This window comes from Zea mays, chromosome 4 (assembly GCF_902167145.1).
Source record: "Zea mays cultivar B73 chromosome 4, Zm-B73-REFERENCE-NAM-5.0, whole genome shotgun sequence".
Classification (NCBI taxonomy): domain Eukaryota; kingdom Viridiplantae; phylum Streptophyta; class Magnoliopsida; order Poales; family Poaceae; genus Zea; species Zea mays.
Window position 1 is genome coordinate 237746588 of NC_050099.1, and position 19736 is coordinate 237766323.

General features: G+C 46.8%; 1 protein-coding gene and 1 non-coding gene across 2 annotated transcripts; one reads left to right on the forward strand and one right to left on the reverse strand.

Annotated features, from left to right (window-relative positions):
* Positions 1 to 2037: 2037 nt before the first annotated feature.
* On the reverse strand, positions 2038 to 3757 carry LOC100383500 (putative F-box protein). The gene has a single exon (NM_001176148.1). It carries the CDS (start codon positions 3660 to 3662, stop codon positions 2346 to 2348), a length of 1317 nt encoding a protein of 438 aa, NP_001169619.1. The 5' UTR covers positions 3663 to 3757; the 3' UTR covers positions 2038 to 2345.
* Positions 3758 to 4905: 1148 nt separating this feature from the next.
* Positions 4906 to 5044, forward strand: LOC111591416 (small nucleolar RNA Z247). The gene has a single exon (XR_004858050.1). It is a non-coding gene; the product is annotated as a small nucleolar RNA Z247 (small nucleolar RNA).
* Positions 5045 to 19736: the final 14692 nt, after the last annotated feature.

Consider the following 19736-nt stretch of genomic DNA (forward strand, 5'->3'; position numbering starts at 1 on the left):
TTCTCACTCGAATGGATATCAGTTGCTCAATTATCTCTATTATGGCAGTTGAGAGGCTTTTGATCACTTGAGAATGTTGCTCTAGCTTGTAAGAGTTATTGCTCAGCTCTTGTACCAAGAATAGGTGGATCGAGGGTGTATTTGTAGTCCCCCAACTACCCGTATACCCATTGGAGACAAACCCTAAAATCTGCACAATCTGAGGGTGCAGCACCGGGCCTTGGACAGTGCTGGTGTGCAACACCGAACCTCAGTCAAAGTATGGATTGAGTTACCTTTCTATCCAAATTGACAGGTGTTAGGTGGCACCAGACCGTACAGTGCACCACCAAACCCTGATATGTCAGCGCCACGTCAGCTTGATCGTTGAGCCTAGAAACTAGTTGTTGAGTCCTAACTACCTCGTTCTCGTATGAAAAACATCATCTCTATGTAATCAGTCCGGTGCAGATCGGGCCGGTCCGATGTGCCAGCCTTCAAAACCCTCCTTTTTTTCTAGCTTAGGACCCTTGCTATGCAAGCAGTCCTTCTTTGCAAGCGTGCAAGCAAACCATCTGGTCCATTAGATTACGATCCAACCACAGATACAATCATGGTTTGTTAGGGTTTTTTTTATAAAGATTATTGAGCTGGTGGTGGAAAGGTTTAAGTGTTAAATGTGACGTACGGTTGGATCACGATCTAATGGACCAGATGATTTGCTTTCACGCTTGCAAAGAAGGACGGCTTGCATAGCAGTAGTTGCCCTGGAAGCAGGCGTAGACGGTTTAGAAGGAACAAGTAGCAGCAAAGCTCCAGCCCGGTGCTAGCCAGCCAAAAGAACAAGGAAGCTGGATGCTATATATATCCTGTACGGTTATTTACACCAGATCGTCGCTGAAGCTATACATTCATTCATTCATTCAAGTAGCTGTGGTATTTGACAATTTATTATCTCGTACTCGTAGTAGTTGGTTTATTTGGTTCATTCATTCAAGCTTTTGTGAATCGTGATGGAATGGAACCAAAGCGTGGCGAATTCGGGGAACCAGTTCGTCCATTTCTCGGCTAAAATAGTCGTGGGACGGTGAGACCGTTCCAGCATCCGCCGTTCTTGCTGGTATTCGAACCTGTCGCTCGCGATGCCCTTCGCCTTCGGCAGCTCCATTCAGAGACGTTTGACCAAAAGGGGATTCAGAATCTCACACTCGCCGTGCATGACCGCCCCTGAAGTTCAAACAGGTATTTTTCAGGCCACGCGCGGCCAGCCATGGACACCGAGACCTGAGCCGAGTTTTCTGTCGCGTCGAAACCGTTCCTCTGAACTGGCCGTGCCGCCGTCTCTGAACCGAAGCAAGAACAAGTCTTGCCCCAGATGGCTGCTCGTGATCGGCAACCGACGACCGTTGGCTTGACGGATGACAGGTCCACTGCAGTGATCACTGACTTTAATTTCAAGTCGTATGCGGTGCGTGTCGTCGCTGGTCGGTCTGTCTTGCCATACAATACAAGAACCCCTGAAAATCGGACTAACAAATAAATCAGCTGAAAGGATCAAAGGGTTCGAGGGAGGCTCCTTAATAGCTTCAGGAAATTCATAAACGTGTTCGCTCTTCTTGTGTCAGAGGCCGGAAAGAGGCTAATGCTGTCTCTGTAATAAAAATCAGCACATGGGCTCAGAACATCCAAGCCCCGTCATACATATCTCGACGGTGTGATCTGACATGAAAAAAGTCAATCCGTCGTTTGCTTAGCTTTAATCCGAAACGACTTCTACTGTTTAATATAGTGTTTTATCTTTTATTCTTTTATAGATTACAGCTAAAGCTAGCAGTCTGAACACCTGACTTTAATCCGAAGTGAACAGTTTAGAAAACAAAGTTAGTTAATTGGGTCCTCTCCTTGCAGGAAAAACTCTATGCAGTGAGCTAAAATACGACCCCTGGTGCCTTCCTATGCAGGTTCGCGTGCGGCCAGTATTTTGTGTACTGCGACGACGACGAGCGAGTCCGCGCGCGTGTGGGCCATGTTCCGATCGAGCCACATGGCACAGGCGGTGCCATCTGCAACATATCGATATGTATATATAAACTCAGCTTGTTTGTTCAGAAATCAGAACAGGACAGACACGACGATCAGGCGTACGTCTCAAAACTTACCAACAGGACAGTAGATCTCAATCAAGCAAGTGTCATTTCACGGTTCTCGAACGAATGGTGATTGCTACTTACAAAAAAGAATCAATGGAATGGAACTCTTCTCCCTATCTATCTAGCCTACCTGCCTATTTAGTAGTCCTACTACATACGAACACTAATTTGCGTTGCTACTAATCTTCGTCTCGTGCACTTTGATCCATCGATCGATCAGAAGAGTTTCCCGGCGTAGTCCTTGATGTCGTCGTCCTTGACCGACGCGGACGCCATCCGCCTGAACTGGCCGAGCTCCGACGCGTCGCGGCCCAGCAGCAGCGCCACCTTGGTCCGGAACACCTCCCCGTCCTCCCGGCGCTCCACGTCGGCCTCGCCCAGCGCCGCCTCGATGTCCTCCTGCATCTTGCGGTAGAAGCCGGCGCAGTTGCGCAGCAGCTCGAACAGCATGCCCAGCTGCCCGCCGTGCTCCACCGTGTTGACCGCGGCAGCCAGCGCGCCGCACGCCGCGGCGGCAGCGGCGGCGGCGGCGCCGCCGCCGTCCCCGCTCCCGATGAAGGCCGCGGCCACCGCGCCGGTGCCGGCCAGCGCTGGCCCGGCCACGGCCAGGACGCGGTTGACGCCCAGCACCAGCTTCCCCACCCTCAGGTACTGCTGCTCGTCCTTGGCCCTTAGCACGCGCAGCAGGCCACGCATCTCCTCCTCCAGCTCCAGGCTCCACCCGTTGCCGTTGCCGATGCCGCCGCGGCGGCCCAAGCTCCTGGACCGGGCGTTCCTCTTCGGCTGCTGCGTGTGCGGGCGGCGGCGCGGCCACCACCGCGCGGGCTCGACGGCATTGGGGAACTTGTCCAGCATCCCCGGGAGCAGCGGCAGCGGGTAGGCAGCGTCGAGCGCGAGCACCCGGTCCACGGCGTCCTGCACGTCGGCCTGGCCCAGCTGCTTTGGCTGCCGCTGCGCCTCCTTGTCCTGCTGGAGCGTGGCGCGGACGTCGCGCTCCAGCTGCTTCCAGAGCCGCGTGGCGTTGCGCTGCTCCTCGGCGAGCTGCGACGGCTGGAGCCTGTTGGCGACGGCCATGGTGACCGCGGCCGTGGCCAGGAGCGCCCCCGCGGATGCCTTGGCGGCCGGCGCGGCTGGCGCCAGCGCGGCCATCACGGAGGCCGCCAGCGCCAGCGAGTTGGTGGAGTGCAGCAGCAGGTGGTTCCAGTTGTCCCGCTGCCGCCCGATGATGTCGTGCATCTCGGCGCGGTCCGCCGCGGCCTCCGCCACCGCGCGGAGCTTCTCGACCGCGTTGCGGTCGGCGGGGGACGTCGCGGCGTCGATCCAGTCCAGCCTGATTCCGCCGCCGCCGTCCGCCGGCCGGGACGTCGACGCGGCTGTTGTCGTCTGGACGCCGGACGGCACGCGCAGGCCGGCGCGGCAGGGAGCGGCGGCGGTGGTTGTCCGGCGGGGCCGCGTAGCGAACGACGACGACGAGGAGGAGGTGGAGGTGGAGGCCGTCAGGAAGAGGCGCTGCGCCTGAAGAGCCGCCGCCATGTGCGATTGGATTATGCTGCGTTGGAAGGTTAAAGAATTGGTCGATCTGCGGGCCGTCTGCGGCGGCCTGGTGACGGAGTGGATCTGGATGGGCGATGACTGTGAGAATGTGAGAGCTGCTGGGTCGGTACGGTTGATGGGAGCTGGGAGCGAGGGGGGAGGCTATTTATAGCAGGAGGGACACGGCGGCGGGTGGGTTTGAATTTTGATCGGTTCGCGTCCAAGATTGGAGACCGTTTCGCATTATAGTAGGTATGCGACCAGGCAAAGCTGTCCGGGACTCCGGGTCCGGACTCCGGAGTCGTATAGCCGCGGCTCCGCGTTCTCTAACTCCACCGTAATCGTACGTATGTGAGTGCGTCGCTTGCTGGCTCCTCCACTCCGTTCCATTTTCATTCCACTTGGTGACCCATACATAGTTTTTATCCATACATCACACGGCATCATGCACAATCTCCCATGCACATACGATAACACTATTAGACAAATCATGTATCATGCTTATCCTTGAATCGCTGGAGATATTATTCGGCGGTGGTTGCCATAGATAGATGTATCTGTTATAACAAACTCCATAATCATCGGCTGTAAATAGGAGATCACGGCAACCATCCAAAACTATCTCTAAGATTGTAATCATGTGGCGTTTGGCCCTATATAAACATGCAATCCGCCAGCACAAGGTGCAACGGCGTTTCTCATCCAATCTACTTCCATACTGCAGTTTTCTACATGGTACCAGAGCCAAGCCATTGAGATCTTCCTCACCGAAGCTATGGCAAGTTCTTCGAATACTCCAATGAATCCCTTCCTCGGTCAAGCCACTTCAGAGAAATTGACCAAAGGGAATCATGCACTCTGGAAGGCACAAATCCTTGCCGTCGTGAGGGGCGCGCGCCTGGAGGACCACCTCACCGGTGCAACCAAGGCCCCCGCACAGAAGATTACGCAAGGTGATAAAGAAATCGATAATCCGTTATATGGACAATGGATTGCCATCGATCAACAGGTGTTGGGTTATCTATTACTGAACATGTCCAGGGATGCTCTTCTTCAAGTCGCAACAAGCAAGACGGCAGCAGAAGCCTGGGCATTCCTAGAAGCAACATTTTCATATATCAAGAAAGCCCGTGCTGTTAACACCAGAATTGCACTCTCCACAACACGCAAGGGTGATCTAACCATATCAGAGTATGTTGGGAAGATGCGAGCTCTTGCAGATGAGATGGCAAGTGCTGGCAATCCTCTAGATGATGAAGACATCATCTCCTACATTCTTGCAGGATTAGACGATGAGTACAACCCAGTAGTGACCACTTTGGTCGCAAGATCAGACTCAGTAAGTGTTGCTGAAGCATATGCACAACTGCTCAACTTTGAACAACGGATGCATCTTCTTCATGGCGAGCCCAGTCAGCAGCACTCAGCACATATGGCAGACCGAGGACGCGGAAGCCAGCGAGGCCGAGGAGGTCGAACAGGAGGAAGGACAACTCGTGGAAGAGGACGTAACAATCCTGGACCACCCCGACAAAATAGTGGCAGCTACAACAACGACAAGGACCCAAGATGTCAGCTATGCAAGAAGAAGGGACATACGGTGATGGACTGCTGGCACAGGTTTGATGAAAATTTTGTGCCTGATGATAGATTTGCAGGAACAGTATCAAACTCATATGGTGTGGACACCAATTGGTACTTTGACACGGGAGCCACTGATCATGTCACCGGGGAACTCGAGAAGCTGACGGTTCGTGACAAATACAAGGGAGGTGATCAGGTTCACACAGCAAGTGGTTCAGGTATGGAGATAGCTCACATTGGTCATTCAGTTATAAAAACCCCATATCGCAATCTCCATCTTAAAAATATTTTACATGCCCCACAAGCCACAAAAAGTCTTGCCTCTGTTCATAAGCTTGCTGCTGATAATTTTGCTTTCCTTGAATTTCACTCTAATTTTTTTGTGATTAAGGACAAGGTCACGAAGAAAGTTCTCCTTAAAGGACCATGTCACAGAGGTCTCTACCCACTATCATCATCGTCCCTACCTTCATCACCAATAAAGCAGGCTTATGGAGTCAGCAAGCCATCTTTAGCTACTTGGCATAGTCGCTTAGGACATCCATCCTCTCCAATTGTGGAGAAAGTTGTTAGTCTCTTTAATCTTCCTCATTGCGTTGAGAAAAATAAACAATCAGTGTGTGATGCATGCCAAAGAGCTAAAAGTCACCAGTTACCTTATTTAAAGAGTAATAGTGTTTCCAGCCATCCATGTCTATTGGAGGAAAAAAATATTATGTTAGCTTCATCGATGACTATAGTAAGTTCACATGGATTTATCCCTTGAAGTTTAAATCCGAGGTTTTTCAAAAAATTCATGAATTTCAACAATTGGTTGAACGAATGTTCAATAGAAATATAATTACTATACAAACAGATTGGGGAGGCAAATATCAAAAATTGCACACATTATTTACAAAAGTTGGCATCACGCATCAAGTTTCCTGCCCACACACTCATCAGCAGAATGGCTCCGCTGAAAGGAAACATAGGCATATAGTGGAGGTTGGTCTTGCTCTATTAGCTCATGCATCCTTACCACTAAAATACTGGGAAGATGCCTTTTTGACTGCTACTTATTTGATTAATCGTACTCCTAGCCGAGTTATTCAGTTCCATACTCCCTTAGAACGTCTCCTTCATATCAAACCTGATTATTCTTCTCTGCGCATATTTGGGTGTGCATGTTAGCCTAATCTTCGCCCATATAACTCACACAAATTTCAGTTTCGATCAACCCAGTGCGTCTTCTTAGGATACAGCTCCATACATAAAGGATTTAAGTGCCTTGACCCATCAACGGGCAGGGTGTATGTCTCTATAGACGTTGTGTTTGACGAAGCTGTTTTACCCTTTGAAAAGATGCACAAAAATGCATGGTGCAGACTCCTAGAAGAAATAAATCTCCTTCCTCAGACTTTGCTAAATTCTAATTTCTTGAATATTGGGGGTAATTATAATGATGACTATGTGACGAATTCTCCTACTTTTATTAATGAGACTGGCCCAGAAACTAGCAGCTTGCAGGAACAAGAAATAACAGATCAAGACACACATCAACATACGACATTCGAAGCTAGTTCCGGTATGGCACCAACTGAAACACTGTTGCAGTCTAAGGCAGTTACTGCTGACCAAGTCTCTTTGCACGAACCAAGTAGCAACACACACCCAGAATGTGAGGATATTGCAATCCTGTCTGATAAAGTGTTGCCCGAGCAGTGGAATGGCGCACCAGCGCCTGGTGCAGCAGAATCCATCTTAGGAACCATGCTGGGCGAAACCACTATGAGTTCTTCTACATCAAGTCGTCCTACAACCAGACTTCAGCACGGTATTTCTAAAAAGAAAATTTATACTGATGGTACAATTAGATATGGCAAGTTTGGATTATTTACACATACAGGTGAACCACAAAGTGTTGATGAAGCATTGAGAGATGCAAACTAGAAAAACGCCATGGATGTTGAGTTCTCAGCATTGCAAAAGAACAATACATGGAGATTAGTTCCACCGCAAAGAGGGAAAAATATAATACACTGCAAGTGGGTCTACAAGATCAAAAGAAAGCAAGATGGAAGTCAGGATAGATATAAAGCTCGCTTAGTTGCAAAGGGGTTCAAGCAAAGGTACGACATAGACTATGAAGAAACTTTCAGTCCCGTTGTTAAAGCAGCCACAATTAGAATTATCTTATCTATAGCAGTGTCTAGAAACTGGACACTTAGACAATTGGATGTTCACAATGCTTTTCTCCATGGAATTTTGAAAGAAGAAGTCTATATGAGACAACCCCCTGGATATGAAAATAAGGAGCATCCTGGTTATGTGTGCAAACTCGATAAAGCCATATATGGACTTAAGCAAGCACCACGTGCATGGTTCTCCCGGCTTAGCAAGAAGTTAATTGATCTTGATTTTCATGGATCCAAAGCTGACACATCCTTATTTTATTTTAACAAGGGAGATACACTGATGTTTGTTTTGATATATGTAGATGATATCATAGTAGTCAGCTCAAAATAAGAGGTTGTCACAACTCTTTTGCATAATCTACAACAAGAGTTTGAGCTGAAAGACTTAGGAGACTTGCACTACTTTCTTGGCATTGAAGTTAACAAATGTACTGATGGCATTGTTCTCACACAAGGGAAGTATGTATCTGATCTCCTAAAGAATGCATGCATGACAAACTGTAAACCAGTAAGCACACCACTCTCCACTAGTGAAAAATTATCTCTACATAGTGGTTCACCGTTAGGACCTGAAGATGCTACTAGATATAGAAGCATTGTTGGAGCTTTGCAATATTTAACTCTAACCAGGCCTGATATAGCTTTCTCAGTAAATAAAGTTTGTCAATTTCTTCATGCCCCCACTACTGAACACTGGACAGCAGTGAAAAGAATTTTGAGATACTTAAAGGCTTATGCACAACTAGGGCTTAAGATATGTAGATCTACCTCCTATTTGGTGAGTGCTTTTTCAGATGCAGATTGGGCAGGTTGTGTGGATGACAGAAGGTCAACAGGAGGCTTTGCAGTCTATTTAGGAGATAACCTTGTCTCTTGGAATGCAAGGAAACAACCCACTGTGTCAAGGTCAAGCACTGAGTCAGAATACAAAGCCATGGCTAATGCTACTGCTGAAATAATTTGGGTTCAAACACTACTTAAGGAAATTGGAATTGATAGCCCTGCAAAGGTGCACTTATGGTGTGATAACATGGGAGCTAAACATTTGGCCTCAAATCCTGTGTTTCATGCTAGAACAAAACATATAGAAGTAGACTACCACTTTGTGCGAGAACGTGTGCAGAAAGGTTTGCTAGGTGTTGATTATATCTCCACAAAAGATCAAATCGCAGATGGTTTTACCAAGGCGCTCACAGCAAGATAATTGGAGAATTTTAGGTACAATCTGAACTTAGGAAAGTTATGATTGAGGAGGGGTATTAGACAAATCATGTATCATGCTTATCCTTGAATCGCTGGAGATATTATTCAGCGGTGGTTGCCATAGATAGATGTATTTGTTATAACAAACTCCATAATCATCGGCTGTAAATAGGAGATCACGGCAACCACCCAAAACTATCTCTAAGATTGTAATCCTGTGCCGTTTGGCCCTATATAAACATGCAATCTGCCGGCACAAGGTGCAACGGCGTTTCTCATCCAATCTACTTCCATACTGCAGTTTTCTACAAACACAACAACATGCAGGTCTCGGTCTCGCATCAAAAGTGACTAGGAATCTGTTGGAATCTCTAATTGACAAATTAGGAGCGGAGGGGCTCCGTTCGCAGCATATTTCGGAACCAAACACTATCTTAGAGTCCGTTTCGATTTCTTCGTTTCGAAGGAATTAAAATTTACTTAATATAGGTAGGTTAATTGGTTTGGAATTTATTGAGACACTTTTTAAAAAATTTAGATATAAGTCTATTCCAAATTTATAGGGCGAGAGAGTGTGTTCTTTACTCTGTAACTTATAACACGTTCTTCGCGTCGCCCATCTCTCCTATAGTATAAATGAATCACGTAAATATGTCTCTCTCTCACACATATGATCAACAGTAGTACACAAATATATTCGGTATAAAAACTATATTAGTCTAACTGATCTATGTCTAGATTACGATCATCATAATAGAATTCTGATTCCAAGGATCCACACGGTGTAAAAGTATACGTAATGGCATGTCTGGGAACTTTGCTGGTTCAATATTTAGGGGACCTTTGTCGTTTCTGGCTAGCTTATTTTTCCATGCTAGTAGCGGACGCAAACAGTTTCGGCATATGCTTATGTATAGGCGGGGGTTATTTTTTTATTGTTATTTGAAATAAAAGCAACAAGAGATTCAGCAGCTAGCTAGGTAAAACTCTTCGACGACGACAACGATGACGACCGCACCGCCGTTGGTTTTAGCGGCGCTGAAATTATGCGTGGCTGCTAAATTAAATCGTGGTATTTAGCAGAGCTAATAAATTACCAACACGTACAAAGCCCCTGATGAGAGACCGGCCGGATACGTGTGTACTTTGAAAGATTATTATCGCAAAGGCGTGTGACGGTGTGAGTGCCGTACGCCCGCCCGTACATGCATGTGTCCTTTTTTGTGTGTGTGTGCGCAAACCCAACTGTCAACTGTGGCGCCCCAAAAGAAAGTCCTGGTCCTCTTTTACAAACACAAGCCGTCATCGTCATCCATCTTTTGCAAAAGAACACACTCTTTTATTAGCAGGTCCGCTCTGCGCTCGCGCGTGACAGCCGGCCGGGCACCTGAAGTTTTCACTAATCCGGCCGGGCTCGCGTGATGGGAGTGTGAAGGCGCGCGAGCTGAGCGGCACCGGCAGCTTCGCTGGCTGCCCGGATCATCTGCGCCGCGTCTACGTGCACATGCATTGCACAGGTGGACACGGTTGGTGGTGCAGACGACGAGACGACCGACAGATAGACGAGGGTTCTCAGGTTATATATACTGCGCGTTGTCTCCACTGTATGCATGTGGCAGCAGCAGCAGCAGCAGCTGTGTTTTTTTGTCCTAGCTAGCCTGCAGGGTCGCCAGCTGGGTTCCTGCTTCCCGGAGGTTTCTCTGGCTCAAGCACCACCGGCCGGAGATTCGATCGCCGTTGAGTTTGCCGGTGTTCATCATTAATGGAACACGCCGGTTAACACTGCTCGCTCTCGCTCAAATGCCACGGTGGTGAGTACTGGTTTGGCGTCACTTTTTGGATAGAAGAGGATTTCGGAAGGAAATGAACCAACCTTTACCTCTCAATCTCCTCCTATCTAAACAAGCTCTACTATGAGAAAAGCATTACTCCCTCCGTGCCAAATTAATAAAAATTCAGGATACAAATGATTTCTATTGACGATTCCTTAATAAAACCCGCTAGTACAAATCGATTTTCACTAGCGGTGTTAGAATTATAGGCATTTTCCATATCATTTTAATTCCATAAATTAACATTATGATGATGACATATAAAATATAATTAAACATAGAAATCGTGATCTCAAATATATCCATAATAATATGTGAGAGCACCTAGAGGGGGGGTGAATAGGTGATCCTATAAAACTTCAAAACTTAAGCCACAAAAACTTATTAAGTGTTAGCACAATTATGGCCAAGTGGCTAGAGAGGAGTCAAAACACAATAACCACAAGAAATCAATCACAGAGATGACACGGTGGTTATCCCGTGGTTCGGCCAAGTACAAAACTTGCCTACTCCACGTTGTGGCGTCCCAACGGACGAGAGTTGCACTCAACTCCTCTCAAGTGATCCAATGATCAACTTGAATACCACGGTGTTCTTGCTTTTCTTTTCTCAATCCCGTTTGCGAGGAATCTCCACAACTTGGAGCCTCTCGCCCTTACAAAAGATGTTCACAGAGAATCACGGAGCAAAGGAGGGATTAAGCAACGCACACAAGACTTCAAAAGATCAGAGCAACACGCACACAAGCAGCAACAAGAGCTCGCAACACAACTCAAAGAGTTCACAACTCCACAAGAGCTCTATATGCTATCACAATGAAACGAATGCGCGAGATCGATGTCTTGGTGCTTAAGAATCTTGTAGGAATGCTTGGTGTGCTCCTCCATGCGCCAAGGGGTCCCTTTTATAGCCCCAAGGCAGCTAGGAGCCGTTAGGAACAAATCTGGAAGGCCATCTTTGCCTTCTGTCTCGTGGCGCACCGGACAGTCCGGTGCACACCGGACACTGTCCGGTGCCCGATTTGTTTCCTTAAACAGCTCATCCGACCGTTGCTTTCTGATGCAGATCTGCGCACAGTTGGCGCACCGGACATGTCCGGTGCACACCGGACAGTCCGGTGTACCTTTCCGACCGTTGGCTCGGCCACGTGTCGCGCGCCGATCGCGCGGCCGACCGTTGGCCCGGCCGACCGTTGGCTCACCGGACAGTCCGGTGCACACCGGACAGTCCGGTGAATTTTAGCCGAAGTCGCCGGAGAAAAACCCGAGAGCGGCTGGTTTGCTCCGCGCTGGTCTGGCGCACCGGACACTGTCCGGTGCACACCGGACAGTCCGGTGCCCCAGCCCGAAACAGCCTTTGGCTGAACACAGCCACTCTCCACTTCTTTTCTTTTCTTCTTCTTCCTGTTTCTAACACTTAGACAAGATATTAGTACACAAAAACCAATGTACTAAGACTTAGAAACATACCTTTACTTGTGATTTGCACTTTGTTCAACCATGGGCACATTTTCACATTTAAGCACTTGTGTTTGCACTCAATCACCAAAATACTTAGAAATGGCCCAAAGGCACATTTCCCTTTCAATCTCCCCCTTTTTGGTGATTTATGCCAACACAACATAAAGCAACTAGAACAAGTGCAAAATCACTTCAAATAGAACTCAAATCTATTTTGATTCATTTTTGGCATATATGGATCATCCTTTGCCACCACTTGGTTTGTTTTTGCAAATTAAACTCAAATCTCTATTTCTAAGTCAAACACACATGTTGAAGCATAAAGAGAGTCATTCCAAAAGAGATTGATCAAATATTTCAAAAACTCCCCCTTTTGCCCATAATCACTACTTCTCCCCACAAGAAGCCAACTTTTGACAGAAGAGACAATAAACAGAGTTTTGACAAACCAAAAGCTTTACTCTACTATTTTCAAATCTCTCAAGTGGTAGCTGATCCATTTATTGCTTTGGCCTTTATTTTCTCCCCCTTTGGCATCAAGCACCAAAACGGAATCAATCTTGGCCCCTTAACCCCATTGCCTCACCAAAATCTTCAATTAAGAGCAAATGGCAATAAGAGTTTATGAGATGGACTTGGAATAAGTTACCCTCTCATCGGAGTGCAGTGGAAGTCTTTCATGGTCCAAGTCCACCTTATCCCTTTCAATTCTCCTTCGAGACTAAATCAAGCAAACTCAAGCATATGGTTAGTCTCAAAAGGGTCAAGTTGTAACACATCTCCCCCTAAGTATGTGCATCACTTTGCAACGGACTTGTGAGGTCCAGGGAGTGTTTGTACAACTTGAGCACCACAATAAGCAACAAAATGCAGAATGAACATGATCAAAAGCATAAACACATGTATGCTACAATTCAATCCAAGTTCCGCGAATCTAAGACATTAAGCTCACTACGCAACCTGCAAAAGGTCTTCTCATCTAGAGGTTTGGTGAAGATATCGGCTAGCTGGTTCTCGGTGCTAACATGAAACACTTCGATATCCCCCTTTTGCTGGTGGTCTCTCAAAAAGTGATGCCGGATGTCTATGTGCTTTGTGCGGCTGTGCTCAACAGGATTTTCCGCCATGCGGATAGCACTCTCATTATCACATAGGAGTGGGACTTTGCTCAGATTGTAGCCAAAGTCCCTGAGGGTTTGCCTCATCCAAAGTAGTTGCGCGCAACACTGTCCTGCGGCAACGTACTCGGCCTCAGCGGTGGATAGGGCAACGGAGGTTTGTTTCTTGGATTTCCATGACACCAAGGACCTTCCTAAAAATTGGCACGTCCCCGATGTACTCTTCCTATCGACCTTACATCCAGCATAATCGGAGTCTGAATATCCAATCAAGTCAAAGGTAGACCCCTTTAGATACCAGAGCCCGAGGCAAGGCGTAGCAACTAAATATCTAAGGATTCGCTTCACCGCCACTAAGTGATACTCCTTAGGATCGGATTGAAATCTAGCACACATGCATACGCTAAGCATAATATCCGGTCTACTAGCACATAAGTAAAGTAATGACCCTATCATTGACCGGTATGCTTTTTGATCAACGGACTTACCTCCTTTGTTGAGGTCGGTGTGTCCGTCGGTTCCCATCGGCGTCTTTGCGGGCTTGGCGTCCTTCATCCCAAACCGCTTAAGCAGGTCTTGCGTGTACTTCGTTTGGGAGATGAAGGTGCCGTCCTTGAGTTGCTTCACTTGGAACCCAAGGAAGTAGTTCAACTCGCCCATCATCGACATCTCGAATTTCTGCGTCATTACCCTGCTAAACTCTTCACAAGACTTTTTATTAGTAGAACCAAATATTATGTCATCGACATAAATTTGGCATACAAATAAATCACCATCGCATGTCTTTGTAAAAAGAGTTGGATCGGCTTTCCCAACCTTGAAGGCATTAACAATTAAGAAATCTCTAAGGCATTCATACCATGCTCTTGGGGCTTGCTTAAGTCCATAGAGCGCCTTAGAGAGCTTACACACGTGGTCGGGGTACCGTTCATCCTCGAAGCCAGGGGGTTGCTCCACGTACACCTCCTCCTTTATAGGCCCGTTGAGGAAAGCGCTCTTCACATCCATTTGATACAACCTGAAAGAATGATGAGCGGCATATGCTAGCAAGATACAAATTGATTCTAACCTAGCCACAGGAGCAAAAGTCTCCTCGAAATCCAAACCTGCGACTTGGGCATAACCTTTTGCCACAAGTCGAGCCTTATTTCTCGTCACCACCCCGTGCTCGTCTTGTTTGTTGCGAAACACCCACTTGGTTCCCACAACATTTTGCTTCGGACGAGGCACCAGTGTCCAAACTTCATTCCTCTTGAAGTTGTTGAGCTCCTCCTGCATGGCCACCACCCAGTCCGGATCTAGCAAGGCCTCCTCTACCCGGTTAGCAGCTCATACGAAGTCTTCTTGAGGAGGCGGTGAAGATAGACCCTGTTGATGGCATGGCAAGCCGTGTTCACAGCTTCCGACCAAAAACGCTCGGGGGTCTTGAATTCTCCAAGCATCGTCCTTGCCATATCGATTAACGTCCTGTTCTTCCTCTCTACCACACCATTTTGTTGTGGTGTGTAGGGAGCGGAGAACTCGTGCTTGATCCCTTCCTCCTCAAGGAACTCCTCCACTTGAAGGTTCTTGAACTCGGACCCGTTGTCGCTCCTTATCTTCTTCACCTTGAGCTCAAACTCATTTTGAGCTCTCCTGAGGAAGCGCTTGAGGGTCCCTTGGGTTTCAGACTTATCCTGCAGAAAGAACACCCAAGTGAAGCGGGAAAAGTCATCAACAATAACTAGACCATACTTACTCCCTCCTATGCTCAGATAGGCGACGGGTCCGAAGAGGTCCATATGCAGCAGCTCCAGGGGTCTTGAAGTGGTCATCACATTCTTGCTGTGATGTGCTCCTCCCACTTGTTTACCTGCCTGACAAGCTGCACAAGGTCTATCTTTTTCGAATTTTACATTAGTCAATCCTATCACGTGTTCTCCCTTTAGAAGCTTGTGAAGGTTCTTCATCCCCACATGTGCCAAGCGGCAATGCCACAGCCAGCCCATGCTAGTCTTAGCTATTAAGCATGCATCTAGACCGGCCTCTTCTTTTGCAAAATCAACTAAATAAAGTTTGTCGTCTAATACACCCTTAAAAGCTAGTGAACCATCACTTCTTCTAAAGACAGACACATCTATATTTGTGAATAGACAGTTATACCCCATATTGCATAATTGACTAACAGATAGCAAGTTATATCCAAGAGACTCTACTAAAAACACATTAGAAATAGAGTGCTCATTTGAAATTGCAATTTTACCTAAGCCTTTTACCTTGCCTTGATTCCCATCACCGAATATAATTGAATCTTGGGAATCTTTATTCTTGACGTAGGAGGTGAACATCTTCTTCTCCCCCGTCATATGGTTTGTGCATCCGCTGTCGATAATCCAGCTTGAACCCCCGGATGCATAAACCTGCAAGGCAAATTTAGGCTTGGGTCTTAGGTACCCAACTCATGTTGGGTCCTACAAGGTTAGCACAAATATTCTTAGGGACCCAAATGCAAGTTTTGTCTCCTTTGCATTTTGCCCCTAACTTCCTAGCAACAATTTTCTTATCCTTTCTACAAATAGCAAAGGAAGCATTTAAGGCACAATAAATTGTAGAAGGTTCATTCACTACTTTCCTAGGAGCGTTATGAACTACATTTCTCCTAGGCATTTGGTGAACAACATTTCTTCTAAACACATTTCTATCATGCATAACATGAGAACTAGAAGCAGTCATAGCATAAGAGTCATAAGCATGTGAATCAAAAACATCATTACCTCTAAAAGCATTTCTAGAGTATCTCCTATCATAGTACATGAAAGCATGATTCTTCTTAACACTATTAGCCATAGGAGCCTTCCCTTTCTCCTTGGTGGAGATAGGAGTCTTATGGCTTGTTAAGTTCTTGGCTTCCCTCTTGAAACCAAGCCCATCCTTAATTGAGGGGTGTCTACCAATAGTGTAGGCATCCCTAGCAAATTTTAGTTTCTCAAAATCACTTTTGCTAGTCTTAAGTTGGGCATTGAGACTAGCTACCTCTTCATTTAATTTAGAAATGCAAGCTAGGTGTTCACTATAAGCATCAATGTTAATGTCTTTACACATAGTGCAAATTTCAACATGTTCAACACAAGAGTTGGATTTATGTGCTTCTATTAGTTTAGCATTTAAGTCATCATTAATGCTCTTTAATTTAGAAATTGAATCATGGCATGTAGACAATTCACAAGCAAGCATTTCATTCCTCTTAATTTCTAATGCAAGGGATTTTTGAGCCTCTACAAACTTATCATGTTCTTCATATAACAAATCCTCTTGCTTTTCTAAAAGTATATTCTTTTCATTCAAGGCATCAATTAATTCATTAATTTTGTCTATCTTAGATCTATCTAAGCCCTTGAATAAACATGAATAATCTACTTCATCCTCATCACTAGATTCGTCCTCACTTGAAGAAGCATAGGTAGAGTTGCGAGTACATACCTTCTTCTCCCTTGCCATAAGGCATGTGTGACGCTCGTTGGGGAAGAGGGTTGATTTGTTGAAGGCGGTGGCGGCGAGTCCTTCGTTGTCGGAGTCGGACGAGGAGCAATCTGAATCCCACTCCTTTCCAATATGAGCCTCGCCCTTTGCCTTCTTGTAATTCTTCTTCTTTTCCCATTTTCCACTCTTCTTTTCCTGGTCACTATCATTATCGGGACAATTAGCGATAAAGTGACCAATCTTACCACACTTGAAGCATGAGCGCTTCCCCTTCGTCTTGGTCTTGTTGGGATGCTCCTTGCGACCCCTTAACGCCGTCTTGAAGCGCTTAATGATGAGAGCCATTTCTTCATCATTAAGCCCGGCCGCCTCAATTTGCGCCACCTTGCTTGGTAGTGCCTCCTTGCTTCTTGATGCCTTGAGAGCAATGGGTTGAGGCTCATGGATTGGACCGTTCAACGCGTCATCGACGTACCTTGCCTCCTTGATCATCATCCGCCCGCTTACAAATTTTCCAAGAATTTCTTCGGGCGACATTTTGGTGTACCTGGGGTTCTCACGAATGTTATTCACCAAATGAGGATCAAGAACGGTAAAGGACCTTAGTAATAGTCGAACGACGTCGTGGTCCGTCCATCGCGTGCTTCCATAGCTCCTTATTTTGTTGATAAGGGTCTTGAGCCGGTTGTATGTTTGGGTTGGCTCCTCGCCCCTTATCATCGCAAACCTTCCAAGCTCGCCCTCCACCAACTCCATTTTAGTGAGCATGGTGATGTCGTTCCCCTCGTGTGAAATCTTGAGGGTGTCCCATATCTGTTTGGCATTGTCCAAACCGCTCACCTTATTGTACTCGTCCCTGCACAAGGAAGCTAGCAACACAGTAGTAGCTTGTGCATTTTTATGAATTTGTTCATTAATAAACATAGGGCTATCCGTACTGTTAAAGTGCATTCCACTCTCTACAATCTCCCATATGCTAGGATGGAGAGAGAACAAGTGAGTACGCATTTTGTGGCTCCAAAATCCGTAGTCCTCTCCATCAAAGTGAGGAGGCTTGCCAAGTGGAATGGGGAGCAAATGCGAATTTGAACTTTGCGGAATACGAGAATAGTCAAAAGAAAAGTTCGAATTAACCGGTTTTCTTTTCTCGTAGTCGTTGTGGTCGTCGTCCTTTTGGGAAGATGAAGATTCGTCGCTGTCGTAGTAGACGATCTCCTTGATGCGCATTGTCTTCTTCTTCTTCCCATCTTTTCGTCTATGACCCGAGCCAGAGTCGTTGGACTTGTCATCCTTTGGCTCGTTGACGAAAGACTCCTCTTCCTTATCGTTGATCACGATTCCCTTCCCCTTAGGATCCATCTCTTCGGGCGGTTAGTCCCTTTCTTGAAGAGAACGGCTCCGATACCAATTGAGAGCACCTAGAGGGGGGGGTGAATAGGTGATCCTGTAAAACTTCAAAACTTAAGCCACAAAAACTTATTAAGTGTTAGCACAATTATGGCCAAGTGGCTAGAGAGGAGTCAAAACACAATAACCACAAGAAATCAATCACAGAGATGACACGGTGGTTATCCCGTGGTTCGGCCAAGTACAAAACTTGCCTACTCCACGTTGTGGCGTCCCAACGGACGAGAGTTGCACTCAACTCCTCTCAAGTGATCCAATGATCAACTTGAATACCACGGTGTTCTTGCTTTTCTTTTCTCAATCCCGTTTGCGAGGAATCTCCACAACTTGGAGCCTCTCGCCCTTACAAAAGATGTTCACAGAGAATCACGGAGCAAAGGAGGGATTAAGCAACGCACACAAGACTTCAAAAGATCAGAGCAACACGCACACAAGCAGCAACAAGAGCTCGCAACACAACTCAAAGAGTTCACAACTCCACAAGAGCTCTATATGCTATCACAATGAAACGAATGCGCGAGATCGATGTCTTGGTGCTTAAGAATCTTGTAGGAATGCTTGGTGTGCTCCTCCATGCGCCAAGGGGTCCCTTTTATAGCCCCAAGGCAGCTAGGAGCCGTTAGGAACAAATCTGGAAGGCCATCTTTGCCTTCTGTCTCGTGGCGCACCGGACAGTCCGGTGCACACCGGACACTGTCCGGTGCCCGATTTGTTTCCTTAAACAGCTCATCCGACCGTTGCTTTCTGATGCAGATCTGCGCACAGTTGGCGCACCGGACATGTCCGGTGCACACCGGACAGTCCGGTGTACCTTTCCGACCGTTGGCTCGGCCACGTGTCGCGCGCCGATCGCGCGGCCGACCGTTGGCCCGGCCGACCGTTGGCTCACCGGACAGTCCGGTGCACACCGGACAGTCCGGTGAATTTTAGCCGAAGTCGCCGGAGAAAAACCCGAGAGCGGCTGGTTTGCTCCGCGCTGGTCTGGCGCACCGGACACTGTCCGGTGCACACCGGACAGTCCGGTGCCCCAGCCCGAAACAGCCTTTGGCTGAACACAGCCACTCTCCACTTCTTTTCTTTTCTTCTTCTTCCTGTTTCTAACACTTAGACAAGATATTAGTACACAAAAACCAATGTACTAAGACTTAGAAACATACCTTTACTTGTGATTTGCACTTTGTTCAACCATGGGCACATTTTCACATTTAAGCACTTGTGTTTGCACTCAATCACCAAAATACTTAGAAATGGCCCAAAGGCACATTTCCCTTTCAATATGGATCATGAGAACACAAAGCATATGAATCATATAAATCATATAAATATATGATAAGCATATAAACTGACTGAACAATTGAAAATAAACAGATAGCAACATAAACAGCATGACTGTAAAATTAAAACAAGCAGATGTAACATATTATAATATGACAGAACAGTTGAGATAAATTCATGGGTACATATGAAACAGCAGAGATGAATATATGAAACATAAATAATTTGTAGAACGCAAAACAGTAAGGAAATAAACTGATCATACCCTCCCATGCGCTTTGATGATCCAGATCCTTGTCCAGTTTCCCTTGTCATGTCGCCAGGAAGAAGATGTTTTGGGCAGTCGCGTAGACGCTCCCCAAAAACCTAATTACCGATCCCCCGTGCAAGGTCTCGAACGGCAAGGGCTTCGGAGGCACCTGCCCTCTCGCTTCTCTGTGCGTGCAGAGTCACGAGATGGAAATACCCTCACTGCTGCTGGGCTGTGACTCTGAAATGGTTCTGATCTCGTGTTCCAAGTGACAGGGGTTCTCCCCTACTTAACCTCTCGCAGAGGGAAGCT